Consider the following 19,503-nt stretch of genomic DNA (forward strand, 5'->3'; position numbering starts at 1 on the left):
AGATTGCCACAAGCATCTATCTATCTTGTGACCATCACCATTTTTTTTCCAAGCCAGCATGTGAAAAATGCACTTGAACAAGGGCATTTTGGCTATTTATGTAGTCTCGCTCTCTTTGTTTCACTCCCTGTAGGTGTTTGTGAATTTCGCAAAGCAGCAATCCGGAGAAGATGATGCCATTGTGCTGCACCCGAGGGCAGCCGGTGCCCGGCGGGACATGAGAGTCTTTCCAGTGAAAACGAAAGCTTGAAATCTTCACTGAAGAGGGTCATTTGAGCAGGTCAATTGGAGTCATCTGGCAGGGCGCTCAAAAGAGTCATAAAGAAGAGATGATTTTTTTTCTTCTTTACAAAACACTCAGTTTGAGACTTCTGAGCGTTTACACAGTAACGGCTTTGCACACCTTCTTTGCTTGGCCTTTTTTTAATAGAAATGCATCCGAACCACAACAAAATACAGACAAACTGGACTGAGTTAGTTTTATGAATACTGTAGCACTTTATTATGTCAATGTCACTTTTTTACAAAGAATTTTGTTTTAAAAACAAATCACATGATGCAATAGAGTTTATTGCAAAGGCTATTGCTATTGAAATGCATATTGCATTGTGATGCATTGCAAGTCATGGCTTTAATAATTCTTGCCAAGTTAGAAAAGTGTAGCAAACAAATGGTGTAATTAACCAAATGTTAAATGTTCAGTTTTGTAATTTGTTGACTAGAAATGGCTTGTAGCAAGGAACTGTACAAAGTTTTTTTTTGTTCTTTCTTTCTTGTAAAAATAATACTATTAAAAATGTTATTGCTCATTGTCCACCTTGTCAAGAATCAATACGATAACATTTCCATCAGCAATACAGTCTAGAAATATTTATTAAATGGTATCACTCAAAGTTGTTCTTTCATAACCATCTGAACGAGTTAGTTAGATTTCAAGTACCCCAAAATTTAAAATTTGTCTTCCTCTGTTTAAGAAAAACTCTTTTTTTTTCATGCTGAAGTAGTTGGTTTACAGAGGTATTTTGCACATGGATAGTTGTGGAAATGATTTAACCAACAGAAATATATAAACAGAAAATTCCTACAAATCTGCTTATTTAAATTCCCAAGTGGCATACCATTGTAAATACAACAATCTTCGACATCATCTTGCATGATTACCGTCGGATATTGTTGAAAAGCAGATTTAACTTCATAATCCTTCCCAGAGGGTGTCATAAATCAGCCTCATTTATATGCTGCTGTTCAGATGTGTCCTAGTTCTCTCAGTCGAAATCATAATGTCTCTGGATTTTGACCTGAAATTGGTGTATATGAATGTCAGAGGATGAAAGGGAGGATTGACATGCGGAGGTTTGGGTAGTCCTTAAACTGCCGGGTGTACGTTTTGTGTTTTCCTTTGGCCCAGATGGTCATTTGAATGAAACCTACAAATGTGAAGAGAGCCACTGCAAAAAAAAATAAAAAATAAAATATATATATAGATCACATATTGTTTTTTTCTAAATTAATAAATATTTTTTATTAATATTTTAACAAAATACCAATAGCAGAAAAATGTCAGTAAAAAAGGTAAATTAACAACTTTAATATATTTATATATTAAGATATTTTAAATAATATAGATATATTTTGTAGCTCAGTATATATATCATGTATGAAATCACAAAGTTTGATGGGAGTTGCTCACCTGGCACGCACTGGGTCATGATGGACAGGCCCACCCAAGCACCCACCTGATGAAACATTTAAGCAAAGAATTGATGAACAGTCAGAGGTAGTAGAAAGTGTTATATATTTGATTATGACAATGGTGCTGTTACCTCATATGTGTAGTTGGGACATGATACAAAGTAAAAGAGCCACGTAAAAGGGTTTTTAGATGGATGTGGGAATCTCCGACATTTTGCACCTTTAAACAACAACAAAAAACTGGGTCATACACAAGTATCCTGATCTGTTATGCCATAGAAATTTGACGTAATACACCCACCAACACATTTTAAACTGTTCAGTGACCAGTGGATGGAAAAATTACCTGCCTCACATAACTGAAATACAAACAATATACATCATGTTTGTTAATTTATCTTTAATACAGAATGTGGTCCATACATAATAGGTTATATTAGATTTTGAAAGTTGTACCAGAGGTTTGGACACCTATGTGGTATGTTTATTAAACCAGAAACATCACATACCACAAAGATAATTAGTGCATAGTTGACCTGTGTCTCTCCATATGCTGTAAAACATAAAAACAACTTTAATGTATTTTAAATTAGCATGATTATTAAATAGGTTTGTCTTGCTGGTACTCACATGGTGGTGTGTAAAGAGGATGGTTAATGTAGTATGCTAGCCAAGCTGCAAAACCCCAGTAATAAGCGCAATTCTGTGAATTCAAAGAATTAGCTTCAGCTTTGAGGACACACTTGTACTTTTCCTAATCATAATAGTATTGTTCAGTTTGTCAAATTGCTGAGAAAATAACTGAACTGTAGTAAAATACTGTTTTATTATCTTTCTGAAGTAGACAAATTACTTTTCAGACTAATTTTCATTTGACAGTAGCAAACCAGACCAGTGTGACCAAACACTCACCCTTATAATGGCTCTGAGAGGCATCGTGCCACTAGAAAATCGATGCACAAAGATTGTTTCAAATAGCCTCTTGATATAGTGGAAAGAGTGACAAGCACAAGCCAAACTGAAGAGAAAATAAAAACTGTTATTTACTCATTCTCCATGTCATTCGAAATAAATATGACTTTATTTCTTCCTTGGAGAACAAAAGGTCATTTTTTTGAAGAACTTACTTGACCACATGATGAGAGCTGGAGGTGAAGGTATATTTGTGGTTATAGATGTACGGGACGCGGACATAGAAGAGGAGATATATCAGAAGGGGCCCCATGTACTCCGCTAGAAAAACCTGCAGAGCAGTGATGTTTTTAAAGATTGTATGTTTGAAGAGTTACATTTTGCAAATCACTCTTACCATCGTCCATCCCAGTTGTGGGCCAAGGTCTCTGAAATACAAGATCGCTGAGGTCCCAACAGGCAGATTCTGCAGCACGTCATCATCTCTCAGTGCTTTTCCTTCTAAAAACCGAAAACTCAAAACTAGATTTATTACAGCTAGTGTTAAAGTTTTAGGTAAGTGTAGGTTTTGGTCCTGCTGCATCAAAGCCGCTCTTGACAGATAGCACTTATCTTGCTTTTTGAAACCTGAAAAATGCTGCCTTCAAAAGCGCTAGAGGTAGCAAGATATCATCTGAGAACATCCACAATGTTTGTGTAACATCCTGTCTACCATGTCTTCATCTGGTTAGTTTTTAAAAGCAGCATAGATGCATAATATTCCTCAATTCAGTGAGTGGGTTTAGCAATTGGTGGAAATGGAGCAGATGAAAGATTTTTTATGATTCCACTTCTACCCAAGAAATAAACAAGTCCTTAAATATTTTCTTGGTTATCTCTAAAAGCAACAGACCTGAGAAAAGCAACAGGACTGATATTTTAGCTGTAACACTGAAACACTCATGACGCAATGGACACAATCTTTTTTTTTTTTTTTTGTATAGATGTACTTCCGAGTGTATGGTTATAAAAAGTTATGACATTTTGATTAAATATAAAATGTGTTCCTCATACTCACTGGGGTCCAGCCTCAGGGCTTGTCTAGCTGGATACCATTTGGGATCTTACAGTGAGAAAGAAAACATATTATACAAATGATGTATCAAATACCAAGCTCTACCACCCACTGTCATAAAAAGAGGATAAATTAAACACTAAATATAAGAATGATATAGACACAAACATTATACTAAAAAGTAATATTTACATATGTTAAACATTAGCCAAACCAAATACAATTCGCCTGGCTGACGCACAGCTGAGGAAAAATATGACCAATTCATATCTGACTAGGTATCACAATATCACAAAGCCATGTGGGATAAAACTTACATGACTTATGAAACAAACTCTTAATGTCACCTACGCTTGAATGGGGTTCAACCTGCATTAAAAACAAAATAAAACAATATACCATTAAGTTTTGGCTGAGTGCAGCAGTCACTGTCATTGATTGTTAGAGGTAAAATCTGCTTACCTTGTCAAGAAAACAGAGCTGTTCTTTGGTTTTTGAGTCCAGAATTTCGACCTGGAAGATTAGAGTGAAAAATGCGTCAATAACTACACAGCACAGACACTATGAAGCATACTTACTTTTTAATTCAATCAACATAAATCAAGTTAATTTAGTGAAGGCCTGGCCTCAGGGTGAAGCTGCTCATCACTTCTCCCAGAATTTTCAGCTTCAGAGATGCATCACAAAACTCACAACTGAGGGATAACATCTTTAGCTGTTACATAGTTTCATATTAATAGGAAATAAGGAGAGTTTAGGAATAATTTGCAACATGTTTCCCCTTGAGTGATCGCAAAAGATGTGCTGTGAAGCGAATACCCAAACCTATTTCATTCTGACACAGTTTTCCAAGTGCATCCGAGAAGCTGATGAGCACCTAACAAGGGGGGTGCAGTCCAGGCTCTGTTTATATCGATCAGAGCTTCTGTTTTGACAGCTCTGTCGCTGTTTAGCTCATTGTAGTCACTTCATCAATCACCCCCCCAAACAAACACTGAATCTCCACTATCGTCTGTTTCTGATTAGTCTGAGCTCTGAATTCCAAGGATACATCTGTTTGCAGGGATCTTTTTAATCTTAATTAAAAGCCGTCAGTGGTGATCTACAGAGTACACGCTGTGAGTTGACTCTGCTGCAATTTGCCTTGAAAGCACTACATACTGTGGAGCTCAGCAGAGCTGTCAACCTGAAACTGCTCTTATACTGGCTAGTGTAATAATCGTCTAATGGACACACAGGATTAGTCTAATGCTCAATTTAAAGAAAGAATCCCAGTGGAGTGGTTGAGGTTATTCTGCAGATGGAGATGTCTGGGATCATTACTTGCGCATGTTGCACCTGATGCTGATCCTCTTGTCTAAATTCAACAGGGAGTTTTCTAAACTCTCACACTTTTATGGCAAATATTTGTTGAAAAGGCATCTATGTATTACATAAATTATATAAATAATTTATATTTTTATATTTGTGTGTAATAAGCAATAATATTCTATATAATAATAATATAATCTACAGATATGAATACACAAAAGTGACCCAAAAACACATTTTCGCTCTGCTTTTCTTATACAATGATATATGTGACTCCTTTATTGTCATACTCATGTATAAAGAAGACCATGCAGTAAAGTTGTCCTGTTTTTAATCAGGCAGAGTAATCAATAAAAGCACTCTCTGAGTGCTATTGACAGGACGTCCTGCCTCTGTTATACCCATCCCCCCAGTACTGTAAATACAGCAGTAATGATGAGGACTGTATCAGGCTCAAAACCTAACATAATTCTGTATCTGCACTGAATGATTGGTTTTATTCAAGGTTTTAAGTTCTTGTTTTCTTTGTTTACTTCTTGATGACAGAAAACGGTTTGGGACATTAGATTTGAATGTTTGATTTCTATACATTTAATTGTGAAGTTGTTTAATGTGTGTTAATCAATAGCACAGCAGTCTCTGGTGGTGTTACAGTAGGCAGTGGAAATGCCTGAGAGGGTTCATTAATCCTCCACAGATGACAGGCCTGCCGGTTATGTGCGGATTTATATTTACTTGTTTATGTTCAGCAAGCATAAAATTAAAGCAAACCGGCGTACGGCAAATTTGCTCTTACAATATGACACCCAACTGGAGGAAATGAGGACTGACTTGACAAATTTTCAGCAACATTAAAAAAAAATGCTGTGATTGGTTTTAAATACACTAACATATAGTAACATAGTTAATCACTTTTACTGTAACACATCCTTATGGTTAGACCATGGATTTGTGGAAATTCATATCATTAATACATATAATCATATATATAACTAATTCTGACAACTTAAATTATATACACATATATATATATATATATATATATATATATATATATATATATACATATACATATACATATACATATACATATATGTGTGTATATATATATATGTGTGTATATATATATGTGTGTATATATATATATATATATATATATATATATATATATATATATATATATATATATATATATATATATATATATATATATATTTTTTTTTTTTTTTTTTTTTTTTTACAATGTGTATGCATATATATTCTTTTTTTAAAAAAAAGAAAACACTTCTAACCCTTTTTAAAAAATTGTCAACAGATTAAAACAAGCAGTTTTTTTTTTCAAATTTAGCCATGTTCTCCTCTCTAAAGTATAGCTCAGTAAACACACATAGAATGAAGGAGCTCCTCTTCTCTGCCTTTTCACTGTGAGAATGTGGCTTTTTAGTCTTTTGAAACAGAATTCATTGCCCTCGACACCCAATGTTGAAAATTGTGCAAAAGCATTTAATCTTGTAAATTAACTTGATGCCTTACCTCAAAAAATATTGATCTGCTCATTCCGGGGCCCTCGTCTGACGTAATGTAAGGTCCCCCAGAGTTGGACAGGCTGCTCCGTCCTTTCCTGTGGTAATGCCAGTGCTAATTCTCCATTCCAACCCTCCTTCATCACTCTCCATCTCCCCTCCCACACTCATCCCCTCCTACTGCCTTTTTTTTCCTCGCCCTCTTTCTTTAATCTCTTGCCTTTTCTATCTGAAGAGATTCCTCAAACCTGTCTTAATCTGCAGTCTTGTCCTAGATGTGTCTACAGGCCCTTAAATTGTGAGTGAACTGTGTTTTAGATGAACACTAAAATAGAAATAAAAATATTATACATCAATCGGTCAGTCAGTTTGGAGCCCGTTTGAAAGGAGATCAATGCTTCTATACCTAAAAAAGCACTCCTCTGTCCATTGGGGCAAAAATAGAAAACACCCTCAGGAATGTGTTGTGATGTTCTGTCATCTTGAAAAAAGAAGAATGAAATGTAGAAGAGGGCAGTGTTTTGATCCCCCGTGTCATCTAAAGTGCTGTTACTGTGAATGATTGGGGAACAAAACATTCCTTTCCTTAATTTAAATCTGTAACTTGAGATTAAGGAGCCATATTGCAAGATGGTTTACATCAAATGCTGCAGCATTTTGTGTCAGACATAGCAAGAAATATGACCTTCTTGAAATCTGTAGATATTTGAAATTGTCTGCTCATCATCTCTAGTTTAGAAAGAGTAGTTTTACAGTACACTTGAATAGACAGACAGACAGACAGACAGACAGACAGACAGACAGATAAAAAAGGTCTGCCTCTATAGCTGCCAATGGGGCGTAAGCAGATTGTGTGAAAACTTAAGAATGTAATTGTAAGAATTCATACAAATTACCCACCATTCATACAAATTGCCATGAGATTGTGTTAGAACATAATCTCTTCAATGAGACATAAATAAAAAATAAATCATGCAAAAAAATTAAGGAACTCAAGGCACTAATATGGTGGAGATATAAATGACCTTACAAGGCTTAAAAAATAAACAGAAAAAAAAAAAAAAAAAGCATGATTATTTTGGACCTTAAAAGAGCATATAAGCAGCCAAAAAAAAGGGCGGGGGGATGACAGAAACTTTGCTGCATTTATTCCCAATTATTTCCACTTTCATCATGTGAAACGTTCCAGGTTTTACCAGTGTTTCACAGTTATAGCCTTTTCTGTCTTCGTTGTCAAGTGAGTCTAGTCACGTCAAGTGGCTTAGACACGGTGATTGAAGCTTGACTCTTTGTTCAAGAGTAGTGCAGAGGTAGAGGCAGAGGGCCCTTGGTCTCAGCCCAGCAAACTCGTGAGTGCAAAGCATGTATTCAGAAAGCTTCCAGCACTTCAGAGAGCTCACATATCTGCTGTGCTGGCCACATTCAGTATCCATGACAGCATCTGCTGCCATTCTGAAGAAACCCCAACCTCTGCTGCCTGCTGCTAACCACAGAAAGACAGATAGATCATTTTTATTCTTCAGGAGTCTCTAAGATTGTCCTCGAGGTCAGATTAGCTCTCCTATCATGATGGGGATCTTTTTCAAGTTTGCGGTTGCTCAGCCACACAGGCAAACCCCCCTCACAGAATTTCTGACCCAGCTGCCATTGAGTTGTGAAATTCAGATAAAGAGACTCTTTGAATTGCCAAAAGCACTCAGGCCACTTCAGGGAAGTCGGCTGACAGAGAGTTCCTCTTCAGCGTTCAAGGGCAAAATGAGCACACAAGTACAGCCCAGAGAGTGTTTGTTTGATAAAGGGCTGTGGAACAACTGCATGAGTGTCTCACTGACAAATTGCGTGAAATATGAAGGTATTAGTGGATTTACTAGAAACAAGGGAGATGAGCAGGAAAAGATATTTGATCACACTGTTTGAAATTAAAAAGGGCTTATTAAATTTGCCACTAGAGGGTGCTGTAATCTTGTTAAAGCATCTGTGATTGTTGACACCCTTTATCCGTGGAGGAACTTAGAAAGTGACCTTCTGAAGATATGCTGACCTAAGACATCTCTATATTATGTAGACCTATCAGTGAACATTTCTGTTGATTTCCGTGTCATGTTATGCTGGTGCATGACTAATTTGTTTAATTTTGAATGCACACTAGATGCTCTAATAAGCTAATCAGCCAAACACTGAACCCTTGGGTCCTTGACCTGTGGAGTCTTGTTGATGTTATGCAGTTTGAAATGAAGATTTAGGGCTTTAGTTGAAGGTTGAATTAATTATTTTTATTATTATTTTAGTCAACAAATTTGGTCTTGAACCTGCAACCCAACTTGATCTGCATTTTAAATGAATATTTTTTAATCATTTTTTCTGCTTGTTATCTGCTTAGCATCTCAAAAAAGCATCTCAAGGCATTGCCAATTTCAGTTGCCCAGGTATCGATTTTGATTTTAAATCTGTCCGGATCATCTTAAATAATTGACAACTCAATCCTGCAATGTAATAGTACATTTAAAGCCTGTAATAATGGTACTTTTATGAAGCCGACATTTTAATTTGAGCATTAAAATAATTCATTTCATTATTTTGAATAATGGCTATATTTGACATATGGAAAGACCATTTTCTCTGAGAGTTCAAGAAAAAAATTCAAATGTGCCATCTGTTATATACTTTTCAGCACTTGCTGTCTGTTTTGAGCATGTATTATGCTGGTGTTGCCTTGGGGTAATTTATGATATTTATGATGTATGATGGTGTTTGTTGTACCCCATGGATTTGTTGCATATCCATAAGGCTTCGTGTTCTTTGTTATTCCCTTTGATTTTGGTGAGATGTCTGCCGTCTCTTGCTCTGTTTTAATATCTGATAGGATTTCAATCTCGAGGCTTGTGGAGTGTCAGAGTTTTGTTTCACATCTCTCTAGTAATTTTGCCTCATACAGGCTTTATCTGAACTCACCAACACCTGTTCATTTGCTTCCCTCACCATCTGTCTGCTTTCCATTATGCCGTTTAAGATGGGTCATTAGAGAAAATCCATATAGATCTGAGGTGCTGAGTGTTTCCTGGTAGGTGCGTTTTGGCTGCAGTGGATGGAGCGCTAAATTAAATTTTCATGGAGGGCTTCAGGAAGGCTAATTGCTGCCTCATCTTAATGTCACCGAGACCGACGCGAATAAAAATAGCAGATATGGCATTAAAAGCAACCGTTGTGCTTCACGCCAGTTTCCCTTCGTCAGTACAAGGGACTTAACTTAATTTGTAAATTAATGTTATTGAGCTGGCACAGCAGGGAAATCCCTCTAGTGTGCCCGTTTTTAGGGAGCTTTTTATTGGACTCATTTATGTTCTCATTTTTTTTTTTTTTTTTTTGGGCTGTCCAAATGATTTGTTGTCTTCTTTTGTGCCTATGTTTGGCTGAAAAAGAGTACTGTCGATTGAATTTCATTTTTTTTTAGAGAGGATGTAAACAAACTTATTCAATATCCTCTCATTCCACAAAGTCATGTTAACGTCTCCATCTGTGAGAGGCCGCAGGCTCTAAACCATCTAACAATGCCACGTCTGTGTTTTCTAATACATAAGGACGTGCCTCACAGACCGACCTCCTTTCTTTTATTTGGCTTTGTCTGACAGAAACCCCAAATTCTGGCAAGTCTTTTGCAACTTTATAAATCATTTGCCTCTTAACCGACGTTCTTATTTCAGTAACTTGCATCAGCTAGACTTCCAGTGATTTATTACCCAATTACTCTGCCCGCACACCTTGTGTTTAAACTCTTGAATCTTTCCCAATCATTCGCGTCTGTTTTCGCGGTTTCACATATGAATGCTCGCAGGCATTTGGTCCTTTTGTGAGCGTGCTGAGCAATGGAAAAACCTGCGGCCCTCTATGGACGCCCCACCTTCTTCTGTGCACCTGCATTTGCATGCAAAGCGAGCAGTCGTGTGCTGCACTGAGGCATCCAGCGCTGTGAAATGTGTAGAGCGCTGTTGGTGTTTTGGTGGTGATCAGATTTATTGCCAGAGGCACCGGAGTCACAATACGATAAAACAGGGGTGGGTGACAGTCGGGGACACTGTGTGGCCATTAGCGTTTACATGCAGGCATATACCCCACACGATGAGGATGAAAAAATGGTGAGTCTAGTCAGCTGTACTCCTGTGTTCTAGCAAAAGCAAAGCCAGAAGGGCTCCGAAAGAGCTGCTGTTATGTGCATCTGCAGTTAAGAGAGCCATCATATCTCTTTGGGTCCGATTATCAAACCACACTTTCTTAGTGAGCCCTCAAGCAATTTAGAATTAAAAGCAAAACATTTAGATTTAAAAGCAAACTTTAGATTCCATACCATCAGAAATGAGACCGACAGAGAACATGTTCAGTTGAACACTATATAAAATGCATGCAAAAGAGGTTTTTTTTTGGATAATGGGCAGTTATGTCCGATGACGACGTAACTAGCAAAGCTAACTGTACTCATTCTATTTAAATATGCAGTGTATTTTTAAATCACATGATGTAATATCTTTTTACAATGAGCGCAGTATTCATTGGGCATATTTTATAAAATATTTTTTCACTAAATTCAACAAATAAAGCTACAAAAGGTAGAGTATATTCAAAACAGTTATATTTAAAAGCAGTTTAATTTCTTTAAATATTTCACTACAAAATAATAGACCAGAATTCTGCATGGATTTAAATGATATGATGGATCCTTTCATTTTTATATTCGTGACTTTACATTTTTAAAGGAATATTAGTTCACCTTTAAATAAAAATGTGATGGAAATATACTCGCCCTCAGGCCAGCCTGTAATAACCAAACTGATTAAGAACCAAACTGTAGATGAGTTTGGTTCTTAATCAGAACAAATTTGGAGAAATTAGTATTTTGGCCAGAAGTGACCGTTTCTTACAAACATGCAGCTTTTAATTGAGGATAATTGATGAAATGATGAAAATGATGAAATTGATGAAAAAGAGTCTTGTGGATTATTGTGATGTTTTTTTTTTTTCAGCTCTTTGGACACTCAATCTGACGGCACCCATTCACTGCAGAGCATCCATTGGTGAGCAATATTTCTCTAAATCTTCTCCGAAGAAGAATCAAACTCATCTACATTTGGTGAGTAAATTTTGGCTGAACTTTTCTTTTAACAAATTAAATATGTATTATAAACTGTATTTTATTGATTTAAACCATTTTCTACAAAATAAAAGGATTAAATGTAGACTCAAATAAATCGCTAATGGCATTTTTATGTGTATTAATTACACTCAATAATGTGCAAAACCAGGTTTTTCTTCTTGAAGCTAGAGAAGCCAGTGATCTGAGCACTCAAATGTGTGCATGCTTGATATTCTGTCTGATGTTTACAAGCCTAGTTTCATTCATTCATATTTTTGAATAGCGAGGGCTGAATGCATCATGTTCTATTTCTCTCCGTGGCCCATTTTCTGAGGCTCGGTCAGTCCCCACTCACTGTTTTATGATGAAGTCATTGTTTGTTCCAGCCTGGTCAACCATGACAGGCGAGCTCTTATTAAGAGCATGGCAGGATCCCTCAGTCAAAGCAAGAGAGACCTAGAGCTCTTCCACACCTGCTATGTCGGAGTAAATCATTGCTCCTGGCATATTGAATGTCTGGATGGGCTCCAGACTATCTCAGCTCGGTGGAGGTGGGGAACAGCCAGAGCTGTGTGCTGAATGAGAGAGATATAAGCAAATAACCACAGCTGAACTTAGCTATGCTAATCATTGGCAAAAGGAACGACAAGGCTGAAAAACAATAGAATACCAATTTGCTTACTGGGTGAATGTTTAGTGGCCCAAGTCACAGATAAAACACCCTTCAGACACCTCTGTGTTCATGGCAAGGTGTGCAGTAGTCATTCAGTGAAGTGAAGAAAAAAATATAAACCACTGCATGGTCAAAGCTTGCAGTCTTTATTAAATAACACAATGTATCAGCCAAAAACTGTCTGATCAACCAGCATATTTAAACTATTAACTAACCAAGCAGACTATGTTTAAGGTGTATTATCCATACAGAGATGTAGAAGGTGACCGACAGGTAGCCTTACAATGAGATATTAAAGTCGCAATGTAAAGTAAATAATGAGAGATATTTTCATCCATATTGTGACGTATGACGTATATCTGAGTAATATATATGTATATATATACATTGCCCTCCACTAATATTGGCACCCTTGATAAATATGACCAAAGGCGGCTGTGAAAATAAATCTGCATTGTTTATCCTTTTGATCTTTCACTCAAAAAATTCACAAAATTCTAACCTATTATTGAAGTAAAACTATTGAAAGAGGGGAGAAAATCTCATGATGAAATAAATGTTTTTGTCCTATGAATGTCGGACACAATTATTGGCACCCAGAAATTCTAATGAGTAAAATATCTCTGAAGCATATTTCCATTTAACACACCAGGGTGACTAGGAGCATGAAATTGTCCATCCATGACTTCCTGTTCCACAGGATTATAAAATATGACGAACACAAAAGCCAAATTCCCTTAATCATCCATCACAAGGAGTAAAATCTAAGAATATAGTTCTGATGTGCAGAACAAGATTGTTGAGCATCACAAAATAGAAAGTGGCTGTAAGAAAAGAGTTAAAGCATTGAAAATCCCCATTTCCACCATCAGGGCAATAATTAAGAGGTTCCAATCAACTAAAGATGTTAAAAATCTGCCTGGAAGAAGACGTGTCTATATCGTCCTAATGCACGGTGAGGAGGAGAGTTTGAGTGGCCAAAGACTCTCCAAGGATCACATCTGGAGAATTGTAGAGATTAGTTGAGGCTTGGCGTCAGAAACCTAAGAAAAAAAAGAAAATCAAACATCCCCTACATCACCACATGTTGTTCGGGAGGGTTTCAAGGAAAATTCTCCTCACTCATCCAAAAACGTCTCAGGTTACGTATGTAACCATGGTTCCCTGAAGGGAACGAGATGCTGCGTCGAAACACATATGGGAACGCCTTCAGCGTGACCAGGCTCTGAATATGATGTGTAATCAGTCAAACAAGGGCGAGGCGTCACGGGCAGGGTGACGTCACGACCAGGAAGCATATAAGCACGTGCGGCGGAGCCGGCTTCAGCTTCAAGTCATGAAGCAAGCGCTGGCAGGGATGCCGGAAGTGTGGCAACGCGACGCAGCGTCTCGTTCCCTTCAGGGAACCATGGTTACATACGTAACCTGAGACGTTCCCTTCCAGGAACTTCGAGCTGCGTCGAAACGCATATGGGAACGAGATACCAACGCCGCCAGACTGACAAGTCCCTGCCTGGTGTCAGGACGAAAGGACAGAGGAGCCAGGAGTGGCTCGGATGTCGAGGTCATAGAACCTGATGAAAGTCAGGGGCGTGGACCACCCAGCTGGGTTGCAGATGTCCTGCATGGAACACCTGCCCAGAAGGCCTTGGAGGCCGCCACACCTCGGGTTGAGTGCGCTCTGACTCCCACCGGCGGGGGGAGCTCAGAGGCCTCGTATGCCAAAGCCATGGCACCCACAATCCACCTACTAAGAGAGGGCTTCGTAGCAGGAAGACCCCTCCTAGGCGGACCATAGCACACGGGCAGCTGGTCCGACTTTCTCCACAGGGAGGACCTGTGGATGTATGCGTCTAGTGCTCGCACTGGACACATACGGTTGTGCTTCTCCTGGTCTGGCTCCCCGAAGGGAGGAGGACAGAAGGCCTGCAGTACGACCGGCTGTGGAACGACCGATGGGACCTTCGGAACATACCCCACGCGGGGGTAGAGGAATACTTTCGCCGAACCGGGCGCAAAGTGAATAGAGGCCGTAGTCAGGGCCTAAAGGTCACCCACTCTCCTCAGAGAGGTGATAGCCAATAAGAAAACGATCTTTATAGTGAGGAGTCTCTCAGTTATCTCCTGAATGGGCTGCAATGCACAGAGCCTCCAGAACCACAGCCAGGTCCCACGTAGGGACGCGAGATCGTACCGGAGGCCTCAGCCTCAGCGCACCGCGGAGGAAACGTGTAACTAGGGGGTGTCTACCCACTGACTGGCCACCAATAAGGGCGTGGTATGACGAAATAGCTGCCACGTAGACCTTAACAGTGGAACGGGTTACCCCTGCGGAGAAACAGGCCTGCAGGAACTCCAGTACTGGAGGAGGAGGCTGCGCCCGCCCAGCAGCCACCTGAGTTTCGCGCATTCCCTCTGCCCACCAAAGATGTTGTAAGCAGAGCAGGAGCCTTCAAAGGTGATGCCGTAGAGGGAGACAGATAGCTCGCAAGCGTCTGTTCAACCCGCGGCATCGCCGCATATCCGCGCTCATTCAGTTCCCGCGGGAACGAATGGCCGGGACGAAAAGATTTTACCCGCGATCTCGACACCTCGGTGAGGAGATCGGGGAAAACGGAAGGATCCTGTGTAAAAGTAGCTCCTCACACTGGGGCGAGAGAGGCGGCGAAACCTCGTCAACGCTCGTCACATCAACCTCCTCGGAGGAAGAGAGACGAAGCGTTGAGCCCTCGTCTCGGGGGGAAGAGACCGCTTCCGAACCGAGAGACGGGGCGCCAGATCAGGCGCGGGAGGAGATAGGGACATGCCCGTCTGACTCTCGCCAGCCAGATCAGCCTTTTTCTTTTTCCTTTTTTCTCTGCAAGCCCCGCGAGCGCAGCCGCCGCTCTGCCTTTTTTTTCTCTCTTTTTTACGGCAGAAGCGGGACCGGTTTATTTTTCTCTTTGTGCTTGTGCAAACACTGCAGCTTACAAAGCTCATAGTTATATCATATTGGGGCGACAGAGGCGGCGAAACCTCGTGAACGCTCGTCACATCAACCTCCTCAGAGGAAGAGAGACGAAGCATTGAGCCCTCGTCTCGGGGGAAGAGACCGCTTCCACACCGAGAGACTCGTCTCACACTCGCCAGCCAGATCAGCCTGCGAGCCCCACGAGTGCAGCCGCCGCTCTGCCTCGGCAGCAGCGGGACCGGCACCGCGTGGGGAGCTCGCGAAGGCTCCCTTCTGGAAGAGAGCCCTCCAGGTGCGGAGACCGATTCTGCGTGCTCCGCACCCAGGCAGACCACGCACAAATCGTGTGTGTCCTCGCTCGTGATATAGCGAGGGCAAGGATGCACACACGACTTAAAACGTGGTCTGAAAGCTTCACCCCTGAGCTTGCCCTTGGCTTTGGCATGATACTGAATGCTTTCCACTAAAAACTAGGACAAACAACAGTAAATAAGACTGACACACACAGAGCGCTTCGCTGAATGACAAAAAGCTGAAGCCGGCTCCGCCACACGTGCTTATATGCTTCCTGGTCGTGACGTCACCCCGCCCGTGACGCCTTGCCCTTGTTTGACTGATTACACATCATATTCAGAGCCTGGTCACGCTGAAGGCGTTCCCATATGCGTTTCGACGCAGCTCGAAGTTCCTGGAAGGGAACAAACTCCAGCAAATTCAGTTATCAGACACGACTGGAACTTCAAATGGCACTGGCTTCTATGGTCAGATGAAACTGAAAAAAAACAGCTTTTTGGCAGCAAACACTCAAGATGAGTTTAATACAAACAAAATCAAATCAAAACCTGACTGCCTCTGTTAGAAATCGTATAATGGGCCGTGTTTGGATCTTCCACCAGGACAACAAACCAAAACACACATCAAAATAAACACACCGGTCACCGAGCACAAAAATGAATCTTTTACCATGGCTGTCCCTGTCCTCTGTCCTGAACCCTACAGAAAATGAGTGAGGTGAACTGAAGAGAAGAAGTACTAACATAGAGCTGTGAATCTGAAGGATCTGGAGAGATTCTGTATGAATAAAATGGTCTCGGATCTCTTATCAGGTGTTCTCCAAACTCTTCAGGCATTATAAGAGAAAACTCAGAGCTGTTACCCTGGGAAAAGGACTTTGCAATAATTGGGTGCCAATAATTGTGGTCAACATGAGAAGATATATATAAAGTGCATTTTAAAGAATAATTTTATGTAGTATTTTTATTTGTTTTATTTGGCTCATATTCTGTATGTTTATTTTTTTTTGTTATATTCCATTGATTTATACTTCAAATTTATGTATTTTCCTTTTTATCCAAATTTGTTCAAAGTTGTATTTTTTATTTATACATTTAACATTTATTCTGTTTGAAATTATGTTCAAAAAGTATAGGCGATATTAATAGCAAGCACCACAAATAAAGTAAAATTAAACATATGCAGAAAAAAGTGATTGATAGTATGGCCACAATCACCTCACAGACACTTTGAGGCAAACATGGGCAAAGCAGGGAACTACATGAGACTGATGGAGGACAGCCTGACAGCTTGAGTTGTACTGACGTGTTTTTATGTTTGTTTCAAGAAAGACTTGCCTGTAGCTTTCGGTAAGCCTTCATCACCCTCTTGCTGGTGGTTACCATGGCACTAGCGCATTAGGTCAGGCCGGACCCACAGACCTTTCCTCTGAACACAGCAATCCCAGAGACCGTCTGATGAGAGATAAAATGACGAAAACAAATCAGATGAACAGCCGGCCGCTGCATTCCTTTTCATTTACTGCTTTTCTTTTGCTTCAGCAAAATAGACTTCAGATTAGGTTTATCTATTGTTGCAGAGAATGAACATCTAGTCCTTGAAATGCACCAGACTTTAAAAACATCTTACGTGATTAAGCATCTTTCATCTCTGCGGCCCATCTATCATGTCACAGGCTGTTTCTCTCGGTCGAGAAGCAAGATTACATGATGTTATTTACAAAGAAAGGTGCTCGATGAACCATGCGCTCGGTGACACATTCACATGTTCTTTTTCGTAGTGGAACAAAAAGTTAATTTGTTTAAAGTCTGCGTATAGATGGGAAAGTAATTACAGAGCCGAGGAACATTTTCCATGCCATACAGAGTGTTCACTAATGAAAAAACAGGTGAGTGACTCCGGTAATTAATTTCCAAGGAGACTGAATCAACATATGGAAATTATTGATGTTTATTTGAAGTCTTCCCATCTGCGGCACATTTATGATGATGCTTTATGGAGTTGGATGGGCTTTTTTATTTAACTTTTAAAAAATTTGCGTGTGTAATGCCATTCTAAAAATTAAGTACTTCAAAATATTTCAAAATGCTCTTAATCAGATTAGAGTTACTTTTTTATAGATTCCATACATATTATTCACACTGAAATTATTCATAAAATTATTCATACAATAATTATTAAATTATGCATATTCATAGTAAATTATTCATACTTTAATTGACCATAATTCTGCTTTTTTAAATTTTTTATTATCTCTTTTATACTTTTGGAAAGTCTTTTCATCAACTCGCAAACCCTCTGTAGTTCACTCATGATTTCATGATGTTGATAAAGAATGCAATATATTTTAGGACAAAAGTAATCATGTATATATATATATATATATATATATACATACACACTGTATATATATATATATATATTAATATAATTTAACAAAAAGTTGAACGCATATTTGAACTAAATAAAACAAATAAAATACTTTAACAAAAAACTCATCATGTCCAATTAAATACAGTGGCTGTAAGATCCATGAATAAATACAGTGACTATAAGATCCATGATTAGGCATGATACAGGCCAAACTTGCATTAGCACCGGTGTGTCTAGAGCATGTGCAAGTGACATTATAATTTTCAAAAGTTGCCAAACCAAGCACTAGACCATGACGACTGACTGATTGGCTCTTTTTGAGATGGGAACTGACCAACATACTGCATGCAAACGTGACCTTGGCCACCACATGTACATTAACACAATGCAATGTAAACAGTCAATCCACAAACAACACAGTCCTTGCACGAACATGCATGTCCATCTCCCTCTGTTGGAACAAGATAAGAGGTCAGGGCAAACAGTGATGGTCTTTTTGGAGCAGAGCTTTTTTTTTGTTTCATCTGACCTCAGACCAAGCAAATAAACCCTTCAATTTTCTTTTGGCTTTGGACTTGCCTGCATCTATTTGGAATCAACCAGTGTGGTGATGTCACATTTGCTCACATTTGCTCGCTGCTGAGAGTAATTATAGAGGCAGAAGAACCTCTGTATTGCAGATCAACCATGTGCGATAATAAATATCTTCAAGAAAAATGCATGTTCAGATTTAGTGGCTTTCTTGCATCTGAAACAATTATTTCCTGTTACTTGCAACATTTCTTTTGGCTTCTCTTAGCAATCTGTTTTTTTCTCTCCCTTGTTGGGACCTTGTTGTGGTCTCAGCTGAGTGAACCTCTTATTTGACTCATCCAGGAGAGTAATCAACAGGGGAGTGATGGGTTTGGAGTGAGACAGTTGCTGGCAGTGCACCTGGATGGAAGAGACGGGTGCTGGACTCATTCTCAATGACATTTTAAGCATCCCTTTATAGCAAACTGCCATTGTAAGTCAATGCCAAAGAGATGATAAGGGGATTGTGTGCAGTACAGCCAGCCAACTAGGTTCAACTGCCGTTTTTTTTTTTTTTTGGTAGTCTCATTACTGCAAGTTACACTATCCAGCATGAGTCTGTGGGCCAGATTTACTAACACATACTGGCAGTATTTACTAACGGCACAAAGTGAAAAATTAGCACTGAAAAGGTGTGGACGGACCTTATTGCATATGCATTTGTATCAGTTTCTACTGTGGCCCAGTATTGTGCAACACAATGGAAACAATGGATACAACACAGTGAAATTAGCATAACACAACAAAATTAGTCCATATGTGGCTATTTCGTTGTGTTGTGCGCTACCGGGCCACCGTAAGTTTCTATTTCAGATGCAAAATGTATTGAAAGGATAGTCTTTAAAAGAATCTCGCAACATAATTTACGAAGGTTTGCGTTAGTCAATTTACTGGTATTTGTGCCATAAGTTAATGCCCCCCAAAAAGCATGTCTTGATTAACAGCCTCTAATTTGCGCTGTTCTTGGTAGATTGCGTTGGTTATTAGAGAAATGATCTGGCTGCGTCCGTGTTCTTTAATGTC

General features: G+C 39.3%; 2 protein-coding genes across 2 annotated transcripts in view; one reads left to right on the forward strand and one right to left on the reverse strand.

Moving 5' to 3' along the window:
* Positions 1–814, forward strand: part of LOC306863667 (retinal-specific phospholipid-transporting ATPase ABCA4-like) — a 40,321-nt gene extending 39,507 nt beyond the window's left edge. The window contains exon 51 of the mRNA XM_079407175.1: positions 134–814. Within this exon, the coding sequence (XP_079263301.1) occupies positions 134–250 (117 nt within the window). The 3' untranslated portion in view covers positions 251–814. The remainder of the gene's footprint in view (positions 1–133) is intronic.
* tecrl2a (trans-2,3-enoyl-CoA reductase-like 2a) lies at positions 483–6,616 on the reverse strand. Its single transcript, XM_079406178.1, has 13 exons — positions 6,503–6,616; positions 4,121–4,171; positions 3,976–4,027; positions 3,662–3,706; positions 3,002–3,105; positions 2,820–2,935; positions 2,605–2,710; positions 2,323–2,395; positions 2,202–2,245; positions 1,994–2,051; positions 1,824–1,912; positions 1,691–1,736; positions 483–1,448 (listed from the first exon to the last, which is right to left on the reverse strand). The coding sequence occupies exons 1-13, from the start codon at positions 6,524–6,526 to the stop codon at positions 1,321–1,323; spliced, it is 936 nt and encodes a 311-aa protein (XP_079262304.1). The 5' UTR covers positions 6,527–6,616; the 3' UTR covers positions 483–1,320.
* Between the last annotated feature and the right edge of the window lie 12,887 nt (positions 6,617–19,503).

Source organism: Barbus barbus (genome assembly GCF_936440315.1).
Source record: "Barbus barbus genome assembly, chromosome: 44".
NCBI lineage: Eukaryota > Metazoa > Chordata > Actinopteri > Cypriniformes > Cyprinidae > Barbus > Barbus barbus.